The sequence below is a fragment of the Falco biarmicus genome, chromosome 6 (assembly GCF_023638135.1).
Source record: "Falco biarmicus isolate bFalBia1 chromosome 6, bFalBia1.pri, whole genome shotgun sequence".
Classification (NCBI taxonomy): Eukaryota; Metazoa; Chordata; class Aves; order Falconiformes; family Falconidae; genus Falco; species Falco biarmicus.
Genome location: NC_079293.1, coordinates 51,929,597 through 51,951,032, shown reverse-complemented (window position 1 = coordinate 51,951,032; position 21,436 = coordinate 51,929,597). Strand labels below are relative to the sequence as shown.

At 44.1% G+C, this 21,436-nt stretch overlaps 1 protein-coding gene across 1 annotated transcript in view; it reads right to left on the bottom strand.

The window, feature by feature from the left end:
* Positions 1-11,255: 11,255 nt before the first annotated feature.
* The window catches only part of NHSL1 (NHS like 1), a 182,091-nt gene continuing 171,910 nt past the window's right edge, over positions 11,256-21,436 (bottom strand). The window contains 4 exon segments of the mRNA XM_056343820.1: positions 11,256-13,534; positions 16,798-16,927; positions 17,469-18,696; positions 18,699-20,899. Coding sequence (XP_056199795.1) covers positions 12,811-13,534; positions 16,798-16,927; positions 17,469-18,696; positions 18,699-20,899 — 4,283 coding nt within the window. The 3' untranslated portion in view covers positions 11,256-12,810.

The window sequence follows — 21,436 nt, the reverse complement described above, 5'->3', positions numbered from 1 at the left end:
TTTATGATTTTCTGTTGAACGGGGCACTGAGAGTCAGGAAGTGTTTACACCAAGTGTATTAATTTGCAACAAATATATTTGCTATCTTCTAGAGTGGCTTGTATTTGCAGTGATCATACTGATTTTGGAAAAGCTAAACACAATTTTTCATTGTCACGACAATCTGCTCCCCTAGCACAAGCTGCCCCACGGTGCGCGTCCCAGTTCCCAGAAGAGAAGAGCACGGAAAGCCCTCCTGAGAGCACGGAAAGCCCTTCTCCCCGTTAGGTAGCTCGCCGTCACATCTAACAGCGCAGAAGCCGAGATTAAAATTCCCACTTTCCCAAAGATTTGGCTTTGTTTGGGGAAATCGGGCATTGCCACACCGAACGGCCAGGTGCCGCTGCTGGGCCGCAGGGAATTTTCAGTAACTCCTGTTTGCCCACTCTGGTGCCCCCAGTGGCTATGCCAGCCCTTTTTAAAGTTTTATGCCTTTATTTAGTAATTCTCACTAATTACTGTAATAATACCCAAGCTCATGGGCTACTCCAAATGGTATTTTTTCCAATTAACAGCGTTTTGAACCATAAACTGACAAGAACGCTACAGCACCCCGACAGGCCAGAGCCTGGTGAGGAATTAGCTACGCGCCAGCCAGCGGGGCGGCGCCGCCCCCTCCCCCCGGCAACCGCCCCCCTCCCCCCGGCCGGGCACCGCCCCCCTCCCCCGGGCACCGCCCCCTCCCCCCCGGGCACCGCCCCCTCCCCCCCGTGGCACCGCCCTCCCCCTCGGCTACCCCCGGCACCGCCCCCTCCCCCCCGGGCAACCCGCCCCCTCCCCCCCGGCACCGCCCCCCTCCCCCCTCGGCACCGCCCCCCTCCCCCCCGGCACCGCCCCCTCCCCCCGGCACCGCCCCCTCCCCCCGGCACCGCCCCCTCCCCCCGGCACCGCCCCCTCCCCCCGGCACCGCATGACGAGGCAGCCCGGCAGCGCCCGCCCGAGGGGCGGTGGCGTGTGGAAGATGGCGGGTGTCGTCTTCACGCTTCCGTCGCCGCAGTGAAGCGGCTTAATCCGCTCCCTCAGCCCCCAGCAGCCGCGCCCCCGGTTTGTGGCAGTTGTTGTGATGGTCCCTTTTCTCACGTGCGTGCCTCGCGCAGCAAAACCACTGCCGCAGCTAAATAACGACTGGCACCTTGGGCAAATATGTGATCAGCCACCTCAGTTGTACAGAGGCTTCTTCCTCCCCTTGGATGTGGGTGCGGACTGAGGTGGCCAGAGCACGTTTTTCTACGTGCTTCAAGTTCCTGGAAGTGAGAAAAAACTGCCAAAACCACCCAGGAGCTCCAGGGGTGCCACACAGGAGCATTGGACCAAGCAGCAGCTTTGTCCAGAAACTCAAGTGACAGTTCAATAGTGCTGTAGTGAACTATGAAGTGTCTGGTAAATTGGTATACTTTCAAATATGTAATACCAGGTATTTTGCTCTGAGTAGACGAGCACTTACTAATTTTTTGCCTCAGTTTCCCTTACTAAGCGCTCCGCACAGAGGGACAGCTTCCAAGCCCCATTTTTTGCCCCAGAGTTTGCTCCTGTGCCTCCTCTACTTGCAGTTCTTCCTCGAGGGTGTTGGTGACCAGCATGTACCCTAACGAGGTAACGTTGGCTGGAGGTACAAGGCCTTAAAAGCAGCAAAAGGCAAGTAACGTATACATAGGAGGGCTGGGAGTGCTTTTCCCAACATCAAGGAGAGAGCATGGACACCTCAGCAGTTTCTGAGAAAGGGTCACCAAATACCTGCTGAATCATGGTTTACTGCACAGCCACGACAATCGATCAGAACTGATTTTCATTACCTTAATTCACTAAACACAACGCTGCAGCAGTCCAGAAGGAGATTCACAGGTCTGCCTTTAGAAAGGGCAGGGAGATTTCCTTGCTGAGAACCTGGTAATTAGCAAAGATCACACTTGCTTCTGTCCAATTTTAATCCACAGCCTCTGTACACCCAACAGTCAGAGCACACTTATGCTACCTTTTGGTTGAAGGGCACAAAAACTAATGGGTAGTAGTCGTCCTTTCAGCAGTCAGCGTAAGGACAAGAACAGAAAAAACAGGCTTTAAAGCCAAACCCTATTCACCAGAAGCAGCATTTAACACAGCTCCTTCTAATTCTACTTTCCAATTTCTTCCTCTTGAAGGCCTTTAAGTATTGCATCCTCTGGTTCTACCACTCACACCACTCAGAAAGTTACAACTTTAGATTAAATGGAGTCTGTGAACAAACATCGATAGTGCAATTCCTATTTAAAAGTAACTTGAAGATTTGACATCATTGAAACTACTTGATTACAACAATTTTGAGAGGATTTCCATGGCTGTTTTCCATACAAGGCCTTTCTTCAGCTTTGACATAGCTCTCTGAACAACAGATTTTTTACCCCTGATACAGTATTACAAAGGCAAGGATCCTTTCAACAGAAGGAATGACTTTCATTCTGGGTCACAGCCAATAAAACAACAACAAATATTGCAATGCAACTCAACACTCCACACTTAAAATTACCTGTAACATAGCACCTGATATGCCGTGGGAAAGCAAGGTTCAGCATTAAGATGTCTTCAGAGCAACTACCACCTTCATTGAGCCTTTCAAAGCTTACTCCTAGGCTAACTTTAACTTGTAGTACGACTTCACCTGTGGCCTAATTGTTGCAGAGCAATCAAGGAGTTCCCAGGATTTAAAGGAACCTTTAAGCAATCATTAGGCAGCCACAAATTAATTTTTTGGGGTAGCCTGGCTAGTTTCAATTAGATGCTAGTGCTGTTCTCAGCTACCTTGGGAATTACTTAATCGCCACCCGCCTGGCCTAGCCTTTCCTATCCCACAGGCAGCTGTAGTCTTTTCTTGTGCCCGTCTGTGAGTAAATTTAATTCTTTCCAGACCTCAGAGAGGAGAAAACAACTGAGACGAATAAACACCTTGTGGGGACAGGAACACTCTTTTTGTCAGGTCTGTAAAGTGCTTGGTCCATGGAGACCTGCCCCCATTCTTAACAGTCCTGCTATAAAACAAACAACATTCAGGACCAGTAGTGATCCTTCAGACATACTCCCTTAGGTCACAGTGCTAGGAGTCTACTATGTAGCTGAGGCGTAAAGGGTGTGCTGGGTAGCAAGGTTTCCTCAAGAAATGAATGTAATATGGTTATGTTGTATAGGATCTCAGAGTCTTTTCTTCTCCTCCTACTGGCTTTTCCACCCTGTTATGGCTTCGCTGTGAAATCTGTATGAAATTAGATAATTTCAAAAATACAAAGTTTCTTTCCGTTTCATGGAAGCTCAAGTTTCAAGGAAAGCGACCATAACAGTGACCTCACTAAGGGAAAGACTGTAGTATCTCTTGTAACACACCAAGAAAATTCACATAGAAGAAAGAACTCCTAAGTACGGTAAGCGTATTATTGCAGCGTGCGCTGTGCAATGCAGCAGAGAATCCAACAAGATGTGAAAGCACAGAAAAACAAATGTTTGTTGCCCACAGATACGTGGCAGAACAATGAAGTTTTATTAGATTTATGTGTGGTCTTACTGCCCTCTGTACAGAATTAAAGGAGCAAATGCAGCCTTTGAGCAAGCCACCAAGATAGATGCTTTCTTGACCTCCGTGCTCTTTAGCTGATCTGCTCGAGTTTCTGTGTGCCATTGAGCTGCTTTTACTTACCTGCTCTTCTGATGAAAATACAGATGGTGCCCCTGTGATCCCGGTGCACATCCACTCTGTGTTCACTTTTGCAGTCTCCCATTACTGCTACTCAAACACCAGGGTAATGGAATTCATATGTTGGAATTGGATATCTTTGCTGAAGAAAGAGCAGAAATGAGTGTGTCTGCCAGGTGCGGATCAATTTGTGCAGTGCTGTGAAATGGCTTGTGTGCCGGTAATCCAAAGGGAATCTCCAGAATAATAAAGTTAGTAAACTAGTACCTACTTTCCTGCATTAGGGAACTGAGTTTTCATTTTCACCAACTAAACCAAGCACTGCCTAGAGCCAAACCCTCGTCTGAATTAGCCTGTAACACAGCTAAAGTCATTACCCTTTTACCATAGGCATTCACTGAAGTGATTCTTATGCAAAACCCCCACATTTTTCTTTTTTTTTCTTACAAAGGCCACGATTTATGTAGATTATATCACATCAGATTACATATTACTTTCTATAATCACACGTTTCCCTACTTGGTTGTGTGAGTCAGCACAGACGGGATGCAGGAATGACACAAAACTACAGGTGAATTGCAAAGACTAAATTTATTTTCATTACCTTGCCAGTTGGGGGATCCCTGGAGCCGCACACGGGTAGAAGCACACAAGCGGGGACTATCATGCTAGAGGATCACTGAACCGGATTTGCACAGGCATAGTTTACCACCGTGCTTTGATCTTTCCCACATCAGGGCAGGAATCTCAAGCGTGTCTGATACGGTACCTGTAAGTCTATCACAGGCCTATGTTATCTAAACACAGATGTTCTACTTGTCAAACACACCAGGCTAAACAAGAATTAGTATGATATATGTGTTTTTCTACACCCCAGCTATTGATAATCCTCCTCACCAATCTTCTGTTTTTATCCCACATTGATTGTTCGTATATCACAATAAAACCATCGTGCCAATAGGAGCTATGGAGGAGAGGAAAAAACTTGAGTACTTTGCAAACATGAAGGAAACAAACTGAATTCCAGATTCCAGTATCTTCTCAGACTTCTAGACTGCTGGAAAGTGCAATTGAAGACTACCAGGTAAAATGTACATCTTTTCTGTTGTTTTCAGTGTTCCCGATTAGGCCCTATTTGATGGAATTCTACTTTTCCAGGTGGCATCTCTCAGGGCATCAGGTTCCTGAGAAATGCAAATCAAGACATGCAGCCATTTATATTATAAATTTTTTCATTGAAAAGATGTTTAATACACACTTTTGTCCCATGGCCATCTCTCTTCACAGATGTTTAGGAAACCCGAACATTTGCAGGTGGAGAGCACAGTAAAATAGACTGTAACCAACAGTCTTGCAAGGTGTAGGCTAACAGCCTATATGGAGAGGCAAAACCCACAACTTGATACTGGGTGCTGGCAACAGAGACACCTCCCACCACGCATTTAAGTGCATACTGTGAGTGCCTGTCCATACTGTTATTGCTGAAGTGGCATCACTGCTATCCATAGCTGTTGGCAGTCCTTTCATGGGTGTGAGCACAGGGTAGAGTGGCTAAGGACACAGAGCCGAGCTGCTAGTTTGCAGAAGCTGGGTGTGGAATGGGATGGTGAGCAAGAGCTTAGAGGTCAGGGTCAGCCTCTGCAGTTCTGCTGGAGGAGAAAGAAAAGGCAGCACCTGGGATTGTGATTAAGGAAAGCAGACATACTAAGAGAGGGGAAAGGTAGTGCAGTCAAAGGTCATGTTAGAAGAGGTGAGAGAAATGTAGCTGCAGGAAACTCTCCTCTGAATCCACAGTTTAGCAAACGAAAAGGTTTTGGCTGTCTGTAGTAACTGAAGAGCTGACAGGGCTGGAGGTCCCTGTGCTGTCTTGTGTGCACGTGGACTGGCACAGAAGCAGGAGTTGCTGCCGCTGATGGGATCTTCCCGGACAGATGCACATTGAGAGTCCGTAGTCCACAGAGTGGGCATAAAGGACAATGAAACTTAGACTCCCTTCGTATTTATTACTCTTGGCAGGCCTTTTGAAAGATACACTAATATCACAAAGAAGTGTTGATGCTAGCAAGATGCTTGAAGCAGGATGAGGAAATACCTGTTGAAAGAATACTGCTACGGCAGTCTACATAAATTAATAGATGACATGAGGTGTGGCTTATGCAAAGAAGGAAAAGTCCAACAAACAAGAGTAACAACCAGAATGACTTTTGAGAGAGACAGTTTCAGTTTATTGTCCAGATACTTCCCTCTTTTCTCAGCAAGTATTTTAGATAGCTTCTAACACGGACTAACAGTTTCTCTTCTGAGAGGTCACTACAATTTCCCAGACACTGGTAATCATTTGAGACAGAGCATGTCTGTGGCACAGAAAGAAATTTTTGAGATTCTTTGTTCCCAAAATCCAACCTGGGTCTACAGAGGTTGTCATATCATGCAAGAAACTCAACCCATAAATTAGACGACCAATTTGTTGCATAGTCAGTCCCGGGCTTCAGAGCTGCACTTCAGAAAAAGGTTTTATTTTATACAAGCTCACTTGCCTAGGGTTGTGCTTAACAGTCTAGAAAGAAAAGTAGTGCTGGTGATTTTCTAAACTCAGAGAAATAACCTATCAAATACTTTTCATGTTCCTACATGCCACAGTTTTCACTTCTGACAGATTTTGCCAACAACTGATCAGTAAATGGAGAAAACCAGTCTTATCAGTGTTCCATGTTGGAATAAATAAAGGGCTACCCTCTTGAATAGTGTACACTGAGGTACACTTTTTTCCCTGCACTTTTCTGTAGAGTTTTAAGTTTGGTTGATCCTGCATAACAGACTATTGCCCTAAAAGATCAAGTGTGCTCTGTATGGGAATATGCCATCTCATCTGGGATCGCCAGTGGTTTGATACTGCCTGTCACGTCCACAACCTGTAAGTGGACATAAGCTACCCCAGAGCCACACCTGACTTCTGTGCAGCTGCATGACCTCTGCTCCCAGCCACACGCTCCTTGGTGCGCACATTTTTGTTGTCTTACGATCTCCTTTCTGAAATGTACTTTTGCTTTGTATTAGGACTCTATAAAAAGGTAAATATATTAAAATCATTATCGCTCCCTGGTTTATGACTGCTGTACTGACTAAATGAATCCGGGCTTTGCTTTTTTTTTTTAATCCTTTTGACTATACTGCAGTTCTCAGTTGGCACAGTAATTTACAACAATCACCATTTTTCAGATACACATTACAATATCCTGATTAAGGAGAGAAGGATGGGACCATCTCTCAGACTCCACTAGGGCAGCTTCTCAGCTGGTGCTGCTGCACTGGGCACTGAATGCTCTTGTCGCTGTAATGCTCTTTCGTCGGTTTTAAAAAGGCCTAGAAATCAGTCTACTTTTCCAAATGAAATTACTAGCTATGTTTCTAACAATTTCACACTGGGTTGCAGAAAAATGGACACAGATATTCCTGCCTTCAGGAGCTAACAATGCTAACAAGGCCACCACACACTCCCAGTACAAAAAGGCCTTTTTGACGGACTTTTAAAGAAAACATTAATTTACTACCAAGATGTACAAGAACATGGGAGGTAAGCAGTTCTTAAATACTGCGGTTTTGCAAGCATTCTTCTTCAGATGGCAGATAGGATATTTTGTTTCCTGTATTTCTTGTTTGTTGTCAGATGTTACATAATGGTTTTTTGTAATTTATATGTATCTTTCCCCCTCACACACAAATTTTTTACTATCTAAACGCAGAACTTAATTTTTACTATGTTTTTCAAGATGTAGTGAATATGCAGATACTTCTGCCACCTACGTGTTCTGACAGATTTTAACTTTTTTTGTTCCTTCAGTAGCTAGAATTTTTGATTTTATCCCAAAGGCTGGTGCACAAATAGAGCAGTACGCTACAGACAGAAGCAACTCATGTACATTAGGATTGGCCTTTCTCTCTTCTGTGCATATATACCCCTCCACATGCATATACACACAAACATTTGGATTCACTATTAGCTTACAACTGCCTAGTAAAAATCAGTGACATTTTGTATTAGCATCGTTGGGAGACAAATTACTTGGCCCTTAGTGAAAGAACCTAACTGCAAAGAGCTGTATTTGCACCATAAAATGTACTTACTCTGCTGGGGAAGCACTATCAAGGCTTTTACCCAGTCTTTCAGAACAATATATGACATAGCAGTTCTTTATCAAACATCTCTGTATTTTACTCTGTTGAGTCTTTATTCACGCCAGTATAGTCACAGTCATGATCCAGTACTGAATACCTGCAATATTTTAATGCTGCACTCTGATTTAAAGTTGATACCTCTTTAGAACCAATAAAATTATTAGTTTTATGTCAGAAGACTTTTCTAGTCTTAACCATGAAATAACTTCTGAAAGTTACTCAGGAAGAGAGGAATTCAGAAAACTAAGATAATGTACTTTGTACATTATAAAGTTAATGTATTTTGTAGCTTTGTGGGTTTTGTGAGTATTGAAGTTATTTTAAATAAAACAGATAAAACAATTCCTCATTGCCACTGTGATTTTTTTTAAACACTTTTATTTTTTAAGTCCCTCCCTTTAATCTTCTCTTATAGAAGCAAACAACGCATCATTTTGAACCACTTAAGTACTACGGAAACAGCTTTGTTGGAGCAGTGACTGCTCCTATAAAAGGCTTTTCCAGAACTTCATGGGATCCAAACAATACCTGACAAGATGTATTTGCTTGCAGTATTATGAAGACATTTATTCCTGTGCTGCATGCGCAAGTAAGTGGCCTCTCTTCATTCCAGGAAATGAAGAGAGGCTTTGTGAGTTACCAGAACACGGGTGTCTGAAGAACTGTAGCCAGTCCATAGGAATCATGGGCACAGGGTTCTTGGTAGAAGTTAGACAGGATCAATCTGAGCTTTCATCTTCCCGATCCCATATTCTTTCCAGATTTCAGGCGCAGCTCTTCTGTACAGAACCCTTCCCAGAGCTGTGTTCGAGCCTGTAGCCACCTGCCAGCGTTGCCTGAGGTCTCCTAGAGCATTCTTCACTTCAGCTTATTACTGCTTCTCTAAACTCACACAGTGTTTTGCTCTTTTTCCTATTCCAAAATGGTTTTTCCCGTGTTTGACTGACTTTGGCCTTCTATGTCCTTTGAATTGTGAAGAAACACATAGGCTATTTTCTTTCTTATATTCTTTCTATTATATTTCTTATTATATTTTTCTTTCCCCTTACTGTGACTATCCCCACTGTTCCTTTGCCTTTTCCTCTCTTCTGTACTTGCTGAAGCTTCTTTTTATTTTCAAGAATCTGCTTAGCCTACCCACCTCACACCTGTTGTTCTGTGCGTTCACTGTACTTCTCTTTTCTCAATCTTCTCCCTGCTTCACCTGCTTTCTTTCAGGCTGAGCCTTACGCATGCACAAGCATCCAGTCCTGGTTCCTCAAAACCCTGTCTTCATCAAATCCACTTCTCTCCCAATTCTTTTAATTGATTTCCAGTAACCTTCCAAACCTCCTCTCACCAAGCTATTGCTCTTTGCATAACCATCCTTCGCTTAAATTAATAAATTCTCCTCTCTCCAGTATATAAACAGTGAAGGCTTGTAAATGCCACAGCACCTTATGAATGGATTAACATAGAAAGTGAAGGCTCTAAGGGGGATCGGGGCTGCCTACATCTGACAGCAGCAAGAATGAACTTTGAACATAAAGGAAGCAAGCATAGAAGGAGTTAATATAGAGGAAAACGTAGGAAAAGATTGAAGTTGAAAACTATTCCAAATAAAAGGAAAACCAGAGATTAATCTCACATCTAGTTTCAATAACGATTCTTGTTTTAGAGATGATCTGTAAACCAATTGTAAACTCTGAACAAGCCCTGTAACGGTACAATTCATTAAGCATCTGGATGACAAGAGTCTCCTTTTCTTTCTTAGCATGGCCAAAGTTTGTGTATTTCCCCCCCTCTCCTACCATTCTGGATATCTTTAGCAGAGATTTACTTAACTTAATCTATACTTATTGACCAATAAAGCCACAGTTGCAAAACCTCCCTATGGAGGAAGCTTGTAATAGAAGAAAGTAACTTTGCAGCTGGATGTGTGACAGAAAACTAAGCGTGTTCCCCTTAGCATAATTACACACACACCAAAGTTGTTGCCGGAAGAGAAAACGCAGCCTAAAGCCGTCATGCTCCTCGGGTTTTGTAGCAGAAACTTGGGCCAAGGACTGTATTGCTGAGAAAGCTGAGCTACTAACCAATTCTGCATGCTGCTGCAGAGGGTGACGGCAGCAGGGAGACAACATGGTGATACCTCTGTAAGAAAGTTGTATCAGTTGCCTAAATAAGTATCATTGTAAGCACTGTGAAAGACATTTCAGCACATTTAATGTATTTCATTACATCTTCTACTGTGTTAAATGTAGTCATGTAGCAACATCAGCAGAGCTACATAAACACTGCCTTCTGCACACTAGCCAAAACCTGAGCCTCAGCCCAAACTCGCCTTACACCAGTGGCTTTTAGATGAGCATCAAAGCTACCTGTGGCCAGAGAAGAAATTCAGCCCAGGCTAAATTTAAGTTTAATCCCACCTACCTGCATTGACAAGACTGTGTGTATATAAGCCAGGGTTTTCCAAAGAGTTCCCCATATAGCCTATAAAAATGACTGGCGCATCAGCTGGCCAGCATCAGGGAAACAAGCTGGCTGGGCTCCCTCTCACAGGCCCTTTATACAAAATGCTTCCAAGTACTGCAGAAGCTGCAGACACCAGAACTGTAATTTTATCCAATGCTGCAATTTTTCACTTGGATGATTTCCCCATTTGTAAACAATAAAACCGTGCCCGAGTGTTCTCCTGTCAGCATGGTCGTGTGAGGACTAGTTCGGCATTTACACATAGCTTTGAAAGGGACAGTACCTGCTGTGAGAAGGACACAGTGCTCTATGTTTCATGTGATAAGCTCTGGGAGAAACACCAAAGCAACAAGCGTGACACATTTAGCAGCTGCAGGATGTTTTGCACTATCTCTTTGCAACAGTACATAGTTCAGATTGATATTAGTAATATCTGAAATTATCTACTTTATCCAATTAGGTTTTCATCTAATTAAAAAAAATCCAATGGTTCTTTAAATATATTTAGCATGCAAAAATGGTAGAAAGTTTGCTGCACACCACTTATCCCCACCCTTGTTCCAGTGAGTGCAGCTGGATTCACCTTCTCCACTTCACTTCTCACTCACTCTGCTTATAATCTGGTTCTCCATGAATTTTAGTTTTCTGGGACAGGTTGCAAGTAAGAGAGAAGTAGTAGAAACACTCAGAAATGGTACTGGAAAGAGCTTAGGATTATTTCATTTTTTTTAGTCTCAGCATTGAGATGCCAAAATGGGATGGATATGTAAGTACGCTTTAGTTGCCTCTAAAGTGAATTAGTAAATTTTGTGATGAAAACTGGAGATTAGTAGGTGGATGCATGGTTTATGGCATTCAGTGGGTTGCCATATGCTGTGGGACATACCTTTTGAAGGATATTTGCACCAACTCAAAAGACAATATGGCAACTGGCAGCCTTTTTCTTTATTGAAGCAAAGTCACAGCATTTTCATCACTATTCCCCTCTTGTGAAGGGAAGAGTTAAATGAAGGCCCCTGAAATTTACATTACTAACAAGTAAAGGATTGAAGAAAGAGATTACAAGCATATTTCTCTAAAATAAATAATCTACAAAGAGTGCTTTTTCTTCTTAAAAGCAATCTAAAAATGTATAAATTCTACGGTAGGGAGATCAAAAGATATTTTAACAACTTTCAATATTTACAAACAATACAAAAACTGCGCACGCCATCAAATGATGCAAAATTCTTTTTAAAAATTAAAAGCTTCATTCCTACTAAGAACCAAAAACTTCAGCCAATATTTGTTTTAATTAATGGTTGTCTTTACAATTGGAAAACCGTTAAATGTTTTTATTATCTGTAAAATATACAATAAAAATGAACCTCACTAAATTATTAAGGTTAAAAAAGAAGAGAAATACTGCAGGCAAATCAAAAAGGAAACTGTAACTTATTCTTTGGTAACCAAAAGTTAGCAAGTATCTGTATTTCAAGTGATGAAAAGTAATCATCTTCCCATTCTGACAAATGGAAGACACTTCTGGCAAAACACAACTCCCCAAGTTTCAATTTTGAAAGACAAGCTCCACCTACAGCTCTGTAGTGCAAGTTCTCAAAGTCAAATTTTGCTTTCTAATTCAGAAACGTAACCCTTCCAAAGTCTGGCAGTGCACTGCTTAACTCCTCTCCCACTTTTCTGTTTTCTGCTCGCATCTTCTGCATACATCTGACTGTTCCAGTTCTCTAAGGGAATAACTCTAGTTCAAGGAAGCAATTCACTTGGAAATGCGTGTTTCACCAAGTGTACGTGTGTGGCTGCATAGCAGCTAGTAGTGTGTTGTGAAACTCGGCTCCCTTTTCCACGTTAACTACGTATTTCATTTTCCCTCAGGAAAAAAAGTAGTACCCTGGACCAGTTCATAACCTGGTGACCTAACTGCTTTAGCAGGACACGCTTCATTGAACGCTGGGCCATACCCCAGTAATAAGCCATGTAACCCCAGAACCAACCCTGCTACCTCCTCATAGGTGAATGTGCCTCATCCTGCCTCTCCCTGCTTAACGAATGCACTATGCTGCACCACTACAATGCTTTTGAAGCAAATGTCCAGCTTGTACCACAGGAGCCTTCCCATTCCTCTTTTTCAGGCTTATTCCTAAATTTTGCTTGCACAATTGCAGTCTCAAGAAAAAGAAAAACTTCACACCCCTACAGGCTCTGAGAAAACTCCCCACCCCCCCCAAGAGGACTTCTAAGGCTTTACACAAAAAGTCCAACTGTTGACTTTCTTCAAGCCACAGACCACTCATTCCAAGCAAGTCCTCCCCACCCCAACCCAACCATGCAGAACTATCACTGCTTTAGCATTTAAACACACACATGCAGTTCATGGAATAAATGCTCAGCAAAGTACTTGTCCTGGTCTGGGCTTTCTTCTGGAATCTAGTCCTCTGACATTTTCTAGACTAATAGCCAATCCCTTTTGTCACTGCCTTTTAGCTTTCTTCAGCTGAAGGGCTTAGATACTTCCTTGAAGTACCTGGCTGAGTAATTAAGTCTAGATGGGTTGGATCCAAGGTCTCCTTGCAGCCTGCCTCCTCAGCATATGGAAAGTCATTCATATCCATTTCGTCACTGTTAAACATATCGAGCTGCCTCTCTTGCTGCTCTTCCAAAGCCCTTCGGACCCTGCCCTCTGACTGTTCCACCACTTCCCCGTCTCCTTCACTAATGACAGTCATGGGGCTGCTCTGGATGCGGTTGCGGACATTGTACTTGCTGCTGGCAGCCGAGGGGGGTGTTCGTGACCGGCCGTACCTAGTGCCAGAGAAGGACATGCTCCTTGGCATCAGGCCCTCGCTCTTGGCCCACTCTTCCTGGGCCCGTTTGCTCTTGCTGGGTGAGCAGCTGGCAGGGCTGTCGGAAAGGTCGGGGGAGGCATCCGTCTTTGCCCGGTGGAACCGGGGGTCCGTGTTCTTCAACATCTCTGCTGCGGACATGCGGGAACTGGTGTCACAGCGACTCCCTTTCTTCAGCAGCAGGGCTTTGAAGTTGTCATTGCTGGTGCTGCTCTTGCGAACGCTTCTCTGAATAGATCCGGCTTGTCTGAGGGCAGCTAAGGTTGGGGAAGCACCAGTGGGAGTTACGGGGGGCGACGGAGAATGGTTGCGGGTACGGTCGTCTTCAGAGTCTTTACGGCCAAGGACTTTCCTTTTGGATCTGAGTTTGAAAAACAATAAAAAAAAGAGGACCAAACGAAAAATGAAACTTTTTACCTCCCCTAATTAAGCTCAGCTTAGACGGATGACAATGAATTAAGCTAAAGCAGAGAGAAGGATAAGGGAGAAGTAATCTAAATCTAAAGAGTCAATAAGAACACCACCAAAACTGTACAGGCATTAATGCAGGTATTGGAGATGCCAGCTAGTTTATTGTTCTTTTTCTGCAAATCTGGAACAACAGAACTACTAAAACCAGCAATACTGATGTCCAAAACACTTCAGCGAATTTAGTGAGTCAGGTTTTCTGTAGTCAGTATTCAGCTGCAAAGACTAGTGCATTATAAAGATCATACCCAATGCCATTTGTCTGTTAGTTTGGGGACTTGATTGAAAATATGTTCTGGAGTATGTTACGGGTTTCTGTTTTGTTTTACTATTTCATTTGATGCCTTCTGGAAAATTAGAAGTGTAGTTTAGTGTACTTCCCTTTAGAAAACGATATTGCAAGTGCACTGCTGCTGAAGTTTAGATAAAGGGAGCCACATGTAACCATTCTGGATTAAATTATTTAAAAAATAATAATCCATCCCCTACCCAAGTATTAAATGAATAGTGAAAACTGAGTTTTCCAGCCTCTATTAAGATTCACAGACAAAATTCACAGTTCTGTTGGTGCTCTGTCATTGCAACTCTTCTGCTAAATGAAGGAGCGACCCAACTTCCTGACATGAAAGTTAATTTTTTCCAAATGAAAGGGTGGAGTGCTTTTTAATTTAAATGTGAAGTGCAGGGATAACAAAAACCAAATTAAGAAACAATCATGGAACTGGAAAGAAGTGGAAACTAGAATTACATTGGCAAAAGTCAAAAACAAGTCAGTAACTTGTTACAAATACAAGATTATCATGCTGCAATTCGGTATTAATTTTTCTCAAGCATTTGTTCAGTACAGACTGTTTCCCTTGTAGAATGGGTTTCTACTTAATGTGATCTTTAGCTGTACTTTCTTAAAGGCCTTGAGATTTTGCCAGGGCAAGCTCAAGTATCTTTATGCATCGCAGCCCAATGATAATAAAAAACCCCAGAAAACAAAGTAGCAGGATCTATCAGCTGAGTTGGTGGTAGCAACAGACATTGCCATAAACTCTGGCAAGACTTTGGAGCGATCCTGTCTCTCGTAGGTGGTGAAGTTTTATGCATAGATCACTTATCATAACCCCCAGGCAGCAGCAACAGCTGTCATTTCCAGCTGCTGCTGCCTCCACCTGCCTTTCTGGAAGAACCGACATCCATTCAGCCTGAGGATGAATGGACACCAGAAGAGAGCACAGGGATAGAACGATGACTTCAGTAGTGGCAAACCTAAGAACCTTGTCTAGATTTAACTGTGTGTCAGTACCACAGGCAGAAAGTGGATTTGGTGTTTGGATGCTCTGCAGGTCTTGATGTGAGCATGTGTGCGCGTTGGTTACAGGGAAAAAGATTTCCCGTCATTAGGGTTTTTGGCTGTCTATGGGTACCTTTAAACACAGCAGTGCTGGGGCTGTACTGCTGCCAAAACCCAAATGAGCAGTCAGTTTGCTGTCAGCATCTAACCAGCTTTTCTCAGCATGATGAATTATGGCAGAAACTTAAAATTAAGAACCAAACTTGGTTTTGGTGGCTTTTCAGACAGAGAGAGGGTATATATTCAAACTTGTTCTTCCTGACCTTAACGCACGTGCCACTAAATTTCTTGTCTTACTCCAAAGCACGTATTCAAGAGTGCCAATTGCTGAAACAATGCCTTTTAGAAGTAGTGAGGAGAAAACCAAAACATTTTTTATTCATTAACAGCCAAAGAAGATAGTGGTTCAAGTCTAAAGCCAGCAAAAGCAAGGTCTTAATAACAAATGTGTCAAGCAGTTTTAACTACGTCACATCCAGTTCCATTGTCCATTTCCCCATAAACTCATGAATTACACGTATGGGCCTACACACAGAGATCCACTCTCTATCTGCATACATAATGGAGAAAGGCTACTGGCCGGAACATTTCATTCTAAAACCAGATTTGTCGCAGTCCTAGTGAGCACCACGCAACATAAATGCAACAACCATTTTTAGAACAGCTCCTACAGGTCCAGTCCTAACTGGTAACCGTAAGTTATAAGAAGTTAGTATCACACGTATGTAATTTTTGTAATATCTGAAGCAAGGTAAGTTTCCAAAATAAGAAAACAGCATTTTTCTCCCAAGTGCTGCAGTCTCCCAGCCACTTTCTCCCAACAGGCTCTTCCCCATCCCTCAGTACTCCTGACGCAGAACTCACGCACAGATGCGCAAACTGACTAAACACCTGGATAAACCCACACGGATACTGCCAGGCACCTTCTGTGACCAGGTGAGAGATGGCCCCTCCACATTCTGAAGTAAAAGACAAAGCCTCAAGATGGCACTACCGCTACATCGAGCCTAGTCTGAAAGCAGGCTCAGTAGTTCAGAGAGTGGTGGTAACGGTCTTGTGTGTACTGTTTAAATGGTGCACACGTTCCATTTTGTGGTTTTAAGCTTTTTTTTCCACTTCCTTTTTTTGTGTGAACCTAACGTGAACAGCACAAAAATCTAGTTGCCTATTCAGGATGATTTCGTTTTTAAGGGAAATGAATAATGTCATTAATAATAGAGCCAGTGTTGCACATTTCATTCATGAACCCGTTTGACACAAAACACCCGACCTCAGGCTGGATTATGGCAAACTATAATCCAGCGTTTGCCATATGTTTTGCCATATGACTGACATGTTGTGTTACTTGCCAGTTTCAGCCACGCTTGCCATGAAGCATTAGCGTTGAGCCTCTGTCCCAAACTGCACCATATAAGCAGCGAAGAGAGTAAAAAGAGATGGAGAAGAACGAGAATGAAAACAAAAAGATACACAGAAAAAGCAACAGTAGAGTTAATATGGCAGATCGAGAACAGTACAATAAATATTAGACGTAACGGTATTTTAAGGAGCAGGTTATTTATAATATAATCTATATTGATTTAATCTGGTAGCTTTTAGTTCAGAATGGATTAAATATATTTGTAAAACAATAAAATACACGTTTGTTTCTTCATCTTTTTTATATATAGCCTTAATAGAATGGTCATAAATGTGTGCTTTCTGTTAAAGCAATGACTGTTGTAATTGGGTGTCTTAGTACAGAAAATGTTACATTGTTTTTTAGAGAAGTACGGGACCTGACAGGAGTATAGGAAGGGCAATTTCTGCAGTACCTGTGAATGGCTGCAAAAAGATCCTCAGTAGTCCTTGGTCTTGCTGGTGTTGCCACTCCGTCCGTCTCTTCCCCATAACTATTGCTCAGCAGGAAGGAACTGTTTGCTGTATCTGATTCAAACACCTCCACTACGCAGAGAGAATGAACAATACTGTCAGTCCATCGTGGGAACCCAACAGGCATATAATCCCGACACTGGCCCTCACTGCCTCTAAGGCAAAGCAGCCGAGAAACTGAGAGCACCGTTGTCATCATTGTGATTTCAAACAACGCTTGCTTAGGAAACTGCAGTGCACAAAATGCTTATGCTTGCTCACACAGACAGGCGGAGAACAATACTGAAAGAAAACTTGTATGGTTTCCACTAAAATACAAAATCCAAATTAACAAAGCTACCTGTGTTTTAATCCTAGCACACACAGTTAAATAAAGCATAATTTTCTTTCCGTGTCTGCAATAATGAGAAGTCAGGCAGGAATTATAAGAAATCTCATAAAGTATTAATCAGATCCCTGCAACTTTCTTTAGGCTTTTAGTTACAACTATCGTAAGAGGTTTCTTTTCCCTACAGAACCCCACCTGAATGCTAGGATTGCTGTTCTCCCTCCCCGGCTTCTTCAAAACAGCTACCGCTGCATCTGAAGAAGAGTCAGAGAAAAAGAGACTCACCACTTTCGCTCTCTTGAGATAGATGCCCTTCAGTGTTACTGCCACTGTCTTGGCTGCTGCCTGAACTGCTTCCTTCATCAAAAGCAGACTGCTCCTCCTGCCTGGGTTCTTCTTGAACTGGTGATGCAGCAGGCTGTACCACAAAGGCATTAGCTCCCACTGTCTCAGAGAAGGTGAATCCAGCAGCTCCTCCCTCAGGAACCAGGCTGCCAGAGTCCATCTCGCTAGAACTGAGTCCATCTGTAAGACAATTTCTCGCCTCCTCGCAGTGTGCAAGCACAGCGTCTCTCTTAGTTGGGCTTGATGTGCTTCTGACAGTATCACTCGCTTCAGCTGTTTTCTCCACTGTAAGATCTAACTGTGGAGGTGGTACAACAAGGAACAGTTTGGGTTTCTTTGAAATAGGAGGTGGTTTCTTGCTGGGCAATATGACCTGAGTCTTGTCGGGAGATGCTGGTGACCCCTGAAGCGACATGCCAGAATGGAGGTCTTCACTCTGCACTGAAGACTCAGGTGTGTCTTCAGTAGCTGTCCCCTGTGCGTTGGCTTCGAAAGGCTCGTTTAGACCGACTGCACTCGCAGGCTGTTGATCGCTGTCAAGCACAGGTACATAACCAGAGAGAATGAGAGGAGAACCCCGAGCCAGTGTCTGAACTGAGCTTTTAAATGAAGTGCCTTGAGTTTTCATTTCCTCTTCGCCTAAGCTGCTACTGAGTCTGAGTGAGAGAGATGGCTTTAGGGAAGACTGCGATGACGAATTTACAGTACCCTTTTCCTGAGAGGTGGTTTCAGAAGCAGATTCAGGTGATGGTTCACCTTCTGTTGCTTTTTTCACAGACCTCAGCTGCACCATTTGCAACGCTTTGGTAGTTACTAAGGGCATCACAGGTCTGGATGCGTCTTGCTTGTTGAGTGGCTGTTTCACTGGACTGTAGCAAGAATCCTCCTGGCTGCCTTTCTTAAAAGAATACTGTGGGTACATTGTTGCACCTTTTGTTAGTTTGGGATCAAGAGGTGGAGCTGGTGGTGGGACAGCTAAGGGGAAAGTAGAAGGAGGAGGAACAGGGTAAGAGAACAAACTGATGGAGGCTTCTTGCGGAAGCCATGGGACAGTCTGGGCAAAGGAAGAACTTACATCAGCTTCTGGTGGAGGAGGGGGGAATGTGGGAGAGGCTGGCAATGGTGACAGATCCATGACTTCTGCTGCAGGAGGAGGGGGGGGGGAGGGGGAGGAGAAAGTTCGGGGCAATGTGGGGGAGGTGTTGGAAGAGGAGGTGGTGGAGGAGGTGCACTAGAATCTGGAGGAGAGCTCAGGGCGGGGTCCAATTTCTTCACGCTCACGGTCCCTTCAGTAGATGTATTTGAAGAAAGGGAAGTGGAGGACGAAGACATGGAGACTGAAGACAGAAGAGAGGACTTCCTTTCAGGCACTTTAGGCTTCAGCTTGGATTTCCCATTTCCTGATGATGCAGACTTTAAAAGCACAGGCACTGGAGTAAGCGCAGTGGGTGTATTGGACTGGCTGGAGTACCCACTCGATGGCGATGTGACTCGGTGGGATTTCTCCGGAGAGGTGCTCTTTGGTTTGGCCAGTCCACTGGGCACTTGCGGCACAGAAGCCCTTGAGCCATCGCTGGAGTGGCTGATGCTGTAATCGCTGAGAGCAGATGACGTACTGGCAGAATGGGCCACTGAGGACTTCACCTGGTCATCTGCCACTGCAGCATAGTCACTGTAGTAACCCCACTGGTCAGCGTACTCCGACTTGATGCTACTTGTTTCACTCTGAGAGGGAGTGACTGTGCAGATGGAGTACAGGTTTGCAGCAGTGGTGGACATCATGCTGCTGCTTGCGCTGACCGAGCTTTGGCTGCGGGAACGCAACACCCAGGGATCCTCATAATCACTGCAGGGGCTCTGGGAAGGGGAGCTGCCATTTTTGCACTTGAGATTCAACTGCAGAGAATGCTGGAGGGTGGCAATGAGGGTTTCATCAAGTATCTGTCCATTGGACTGGGCTTTTTTCTTAGGCATCCTTCTGAGTGAGTCTGTTCTGGATGGTGGCAAAGGCGGCTTTTTTGCCTTTTTCAGAGAGATGTTTCTCACAAGGGATTTGTCACCTTGGCCTGACTGATCATCCTGACGTTTCTTCTCCTTTCCTTCAAAAACATTTACCACGCCGTCTCTGGGGTTGCCAAAACCATTAGCACTATTGCATGGCATGTCTGACTTCAGTCCAGAGTCCATATGCATGGAACTGTAATAACCATCGTGGTCCACAGAATACAGAGAGGTAGAATCGTCCCTGACCGAAGTCCTCTCCAGGCTGCTGCTGCTCAGGTTGCTACCCGGAGTTGCACAGCCTGGTGTGGTACAAACCACCTTGCGTGAAGAAGTCTCACCGTCTTCTGTGGACTTGAACAGCCAATGCTCTGTGCTGTTCACTGCTGCTTGTGCTCGCTCCCCTGAACAGCTAGATTCACTCCTACCATCGCTGTCCTGGGAAGGGTTCGGTAAAGCAAGATTGTTCCTACAGCTGTAGCTCACGCTCTGAGACCCAGCCTCTGCATTTCCAGGAGTGCTAAGGCAGACAGCAGAATCACCGAGAGAAAGCATCATGACAGTGTTAGATGGGATGGTATCTGAAGTCTGCGAGTGACGTGTGGAGCTACTCTCACTCCAGTTACCACTGGAAGAATGGTGATCTTCCTTCCCACTTACTGCACTGCTGGCAACAGGATTGTCTCTCGGCTTTGGGTAGGCAGCAGAGCTGGTAATTTTACTATCCAAGGATCCAACACTCTGGGCAGCATGAATAACGATAACTTCTGAGGAGGATGACAGTGTTGCATTGGGTATGATGCTCGTGGAGTAGGTGGCATGAGGAGAGACCACACATGCTGGGCTTGCAGACTTTTCGCTATCATAGCTTCTCACCTCCTGAGACTTCGGCCTTGACAGGGTCCCTGTTGTAGGATTGTTCCTCAAATGCACAACACTATCATCCACCTGCAATTTACTTATCTGGTGGGGTAAACTTCCAGCGACGTCTTCTGTCTGCCTAGATATGCTCTGTGTCTGCTCTAGGGACTGAAGAGACACTCTCGCACCAGCCCGAGGCAAGCTGTGAAAACCTATATCGCTGTTTTGGCGAGAAGCAAATATGACTGCAGCAGAATCACTCATCACTGACATATTTCCAGATGAGCTGGAGAACTGAGACATCTGGGCTGCAATTCCTTGTCCTTTCTGCGCTCGTATTCTTCTCATTGAAGGGGGCACAACTTTAACTTCCTCTGTTTGGCAGCTGGTGTCCTTGGTTTCAGAGCGCTGCATAGCTGAGCGATAGCTGTCTAGTCTGCCTAGCGTGGAACACTGATCTGGGACATACATCGAATGCCCTCGGAAATCACTTTGGCCAGTGCCAACTGCTGAAGTCAAAATAAAATAATTATTTCTTGAAGCACAGATTCACATTTATCTTCTTACTCATTTAAAAACAAAAAAACCCAGCAAACTGCTTGATCCCCATACTCGTGCAGGTTATGCTTTCTGAAAAAGAATCTGCGACAATGGATTTTGCACAGGCATCATGTGTTTTCTGTATTTCTCTTCCCTTTTTCCTTATTACTGGAACCTTCTGCTTAAGAATCGTCTGCATTCCTGCCGCACATTCGACACATGAAATCCTCTGTTTATGACATAGTAATAATTTCCATAGTAATCAGTTATGTCAGAAACGAACTAGCACTGTTTGACTTCCAGTAGACAAAGCAGCGGGAACAGACAAAAGCCTGAGAAACGTGAAGTGTGTCTCCATGCTAATGCCTCATGCAATAAAGAAAAGGGGAAGGAAATCTGGAGCCTAATGTGAATAATCAGATCTACTTTTTAGAAGCATTACACTTCAGAAAAAAACTGTCAGCAGACACTGATAGCTGTCCAAGTCTTGCAGTTCGTCTGAAAGT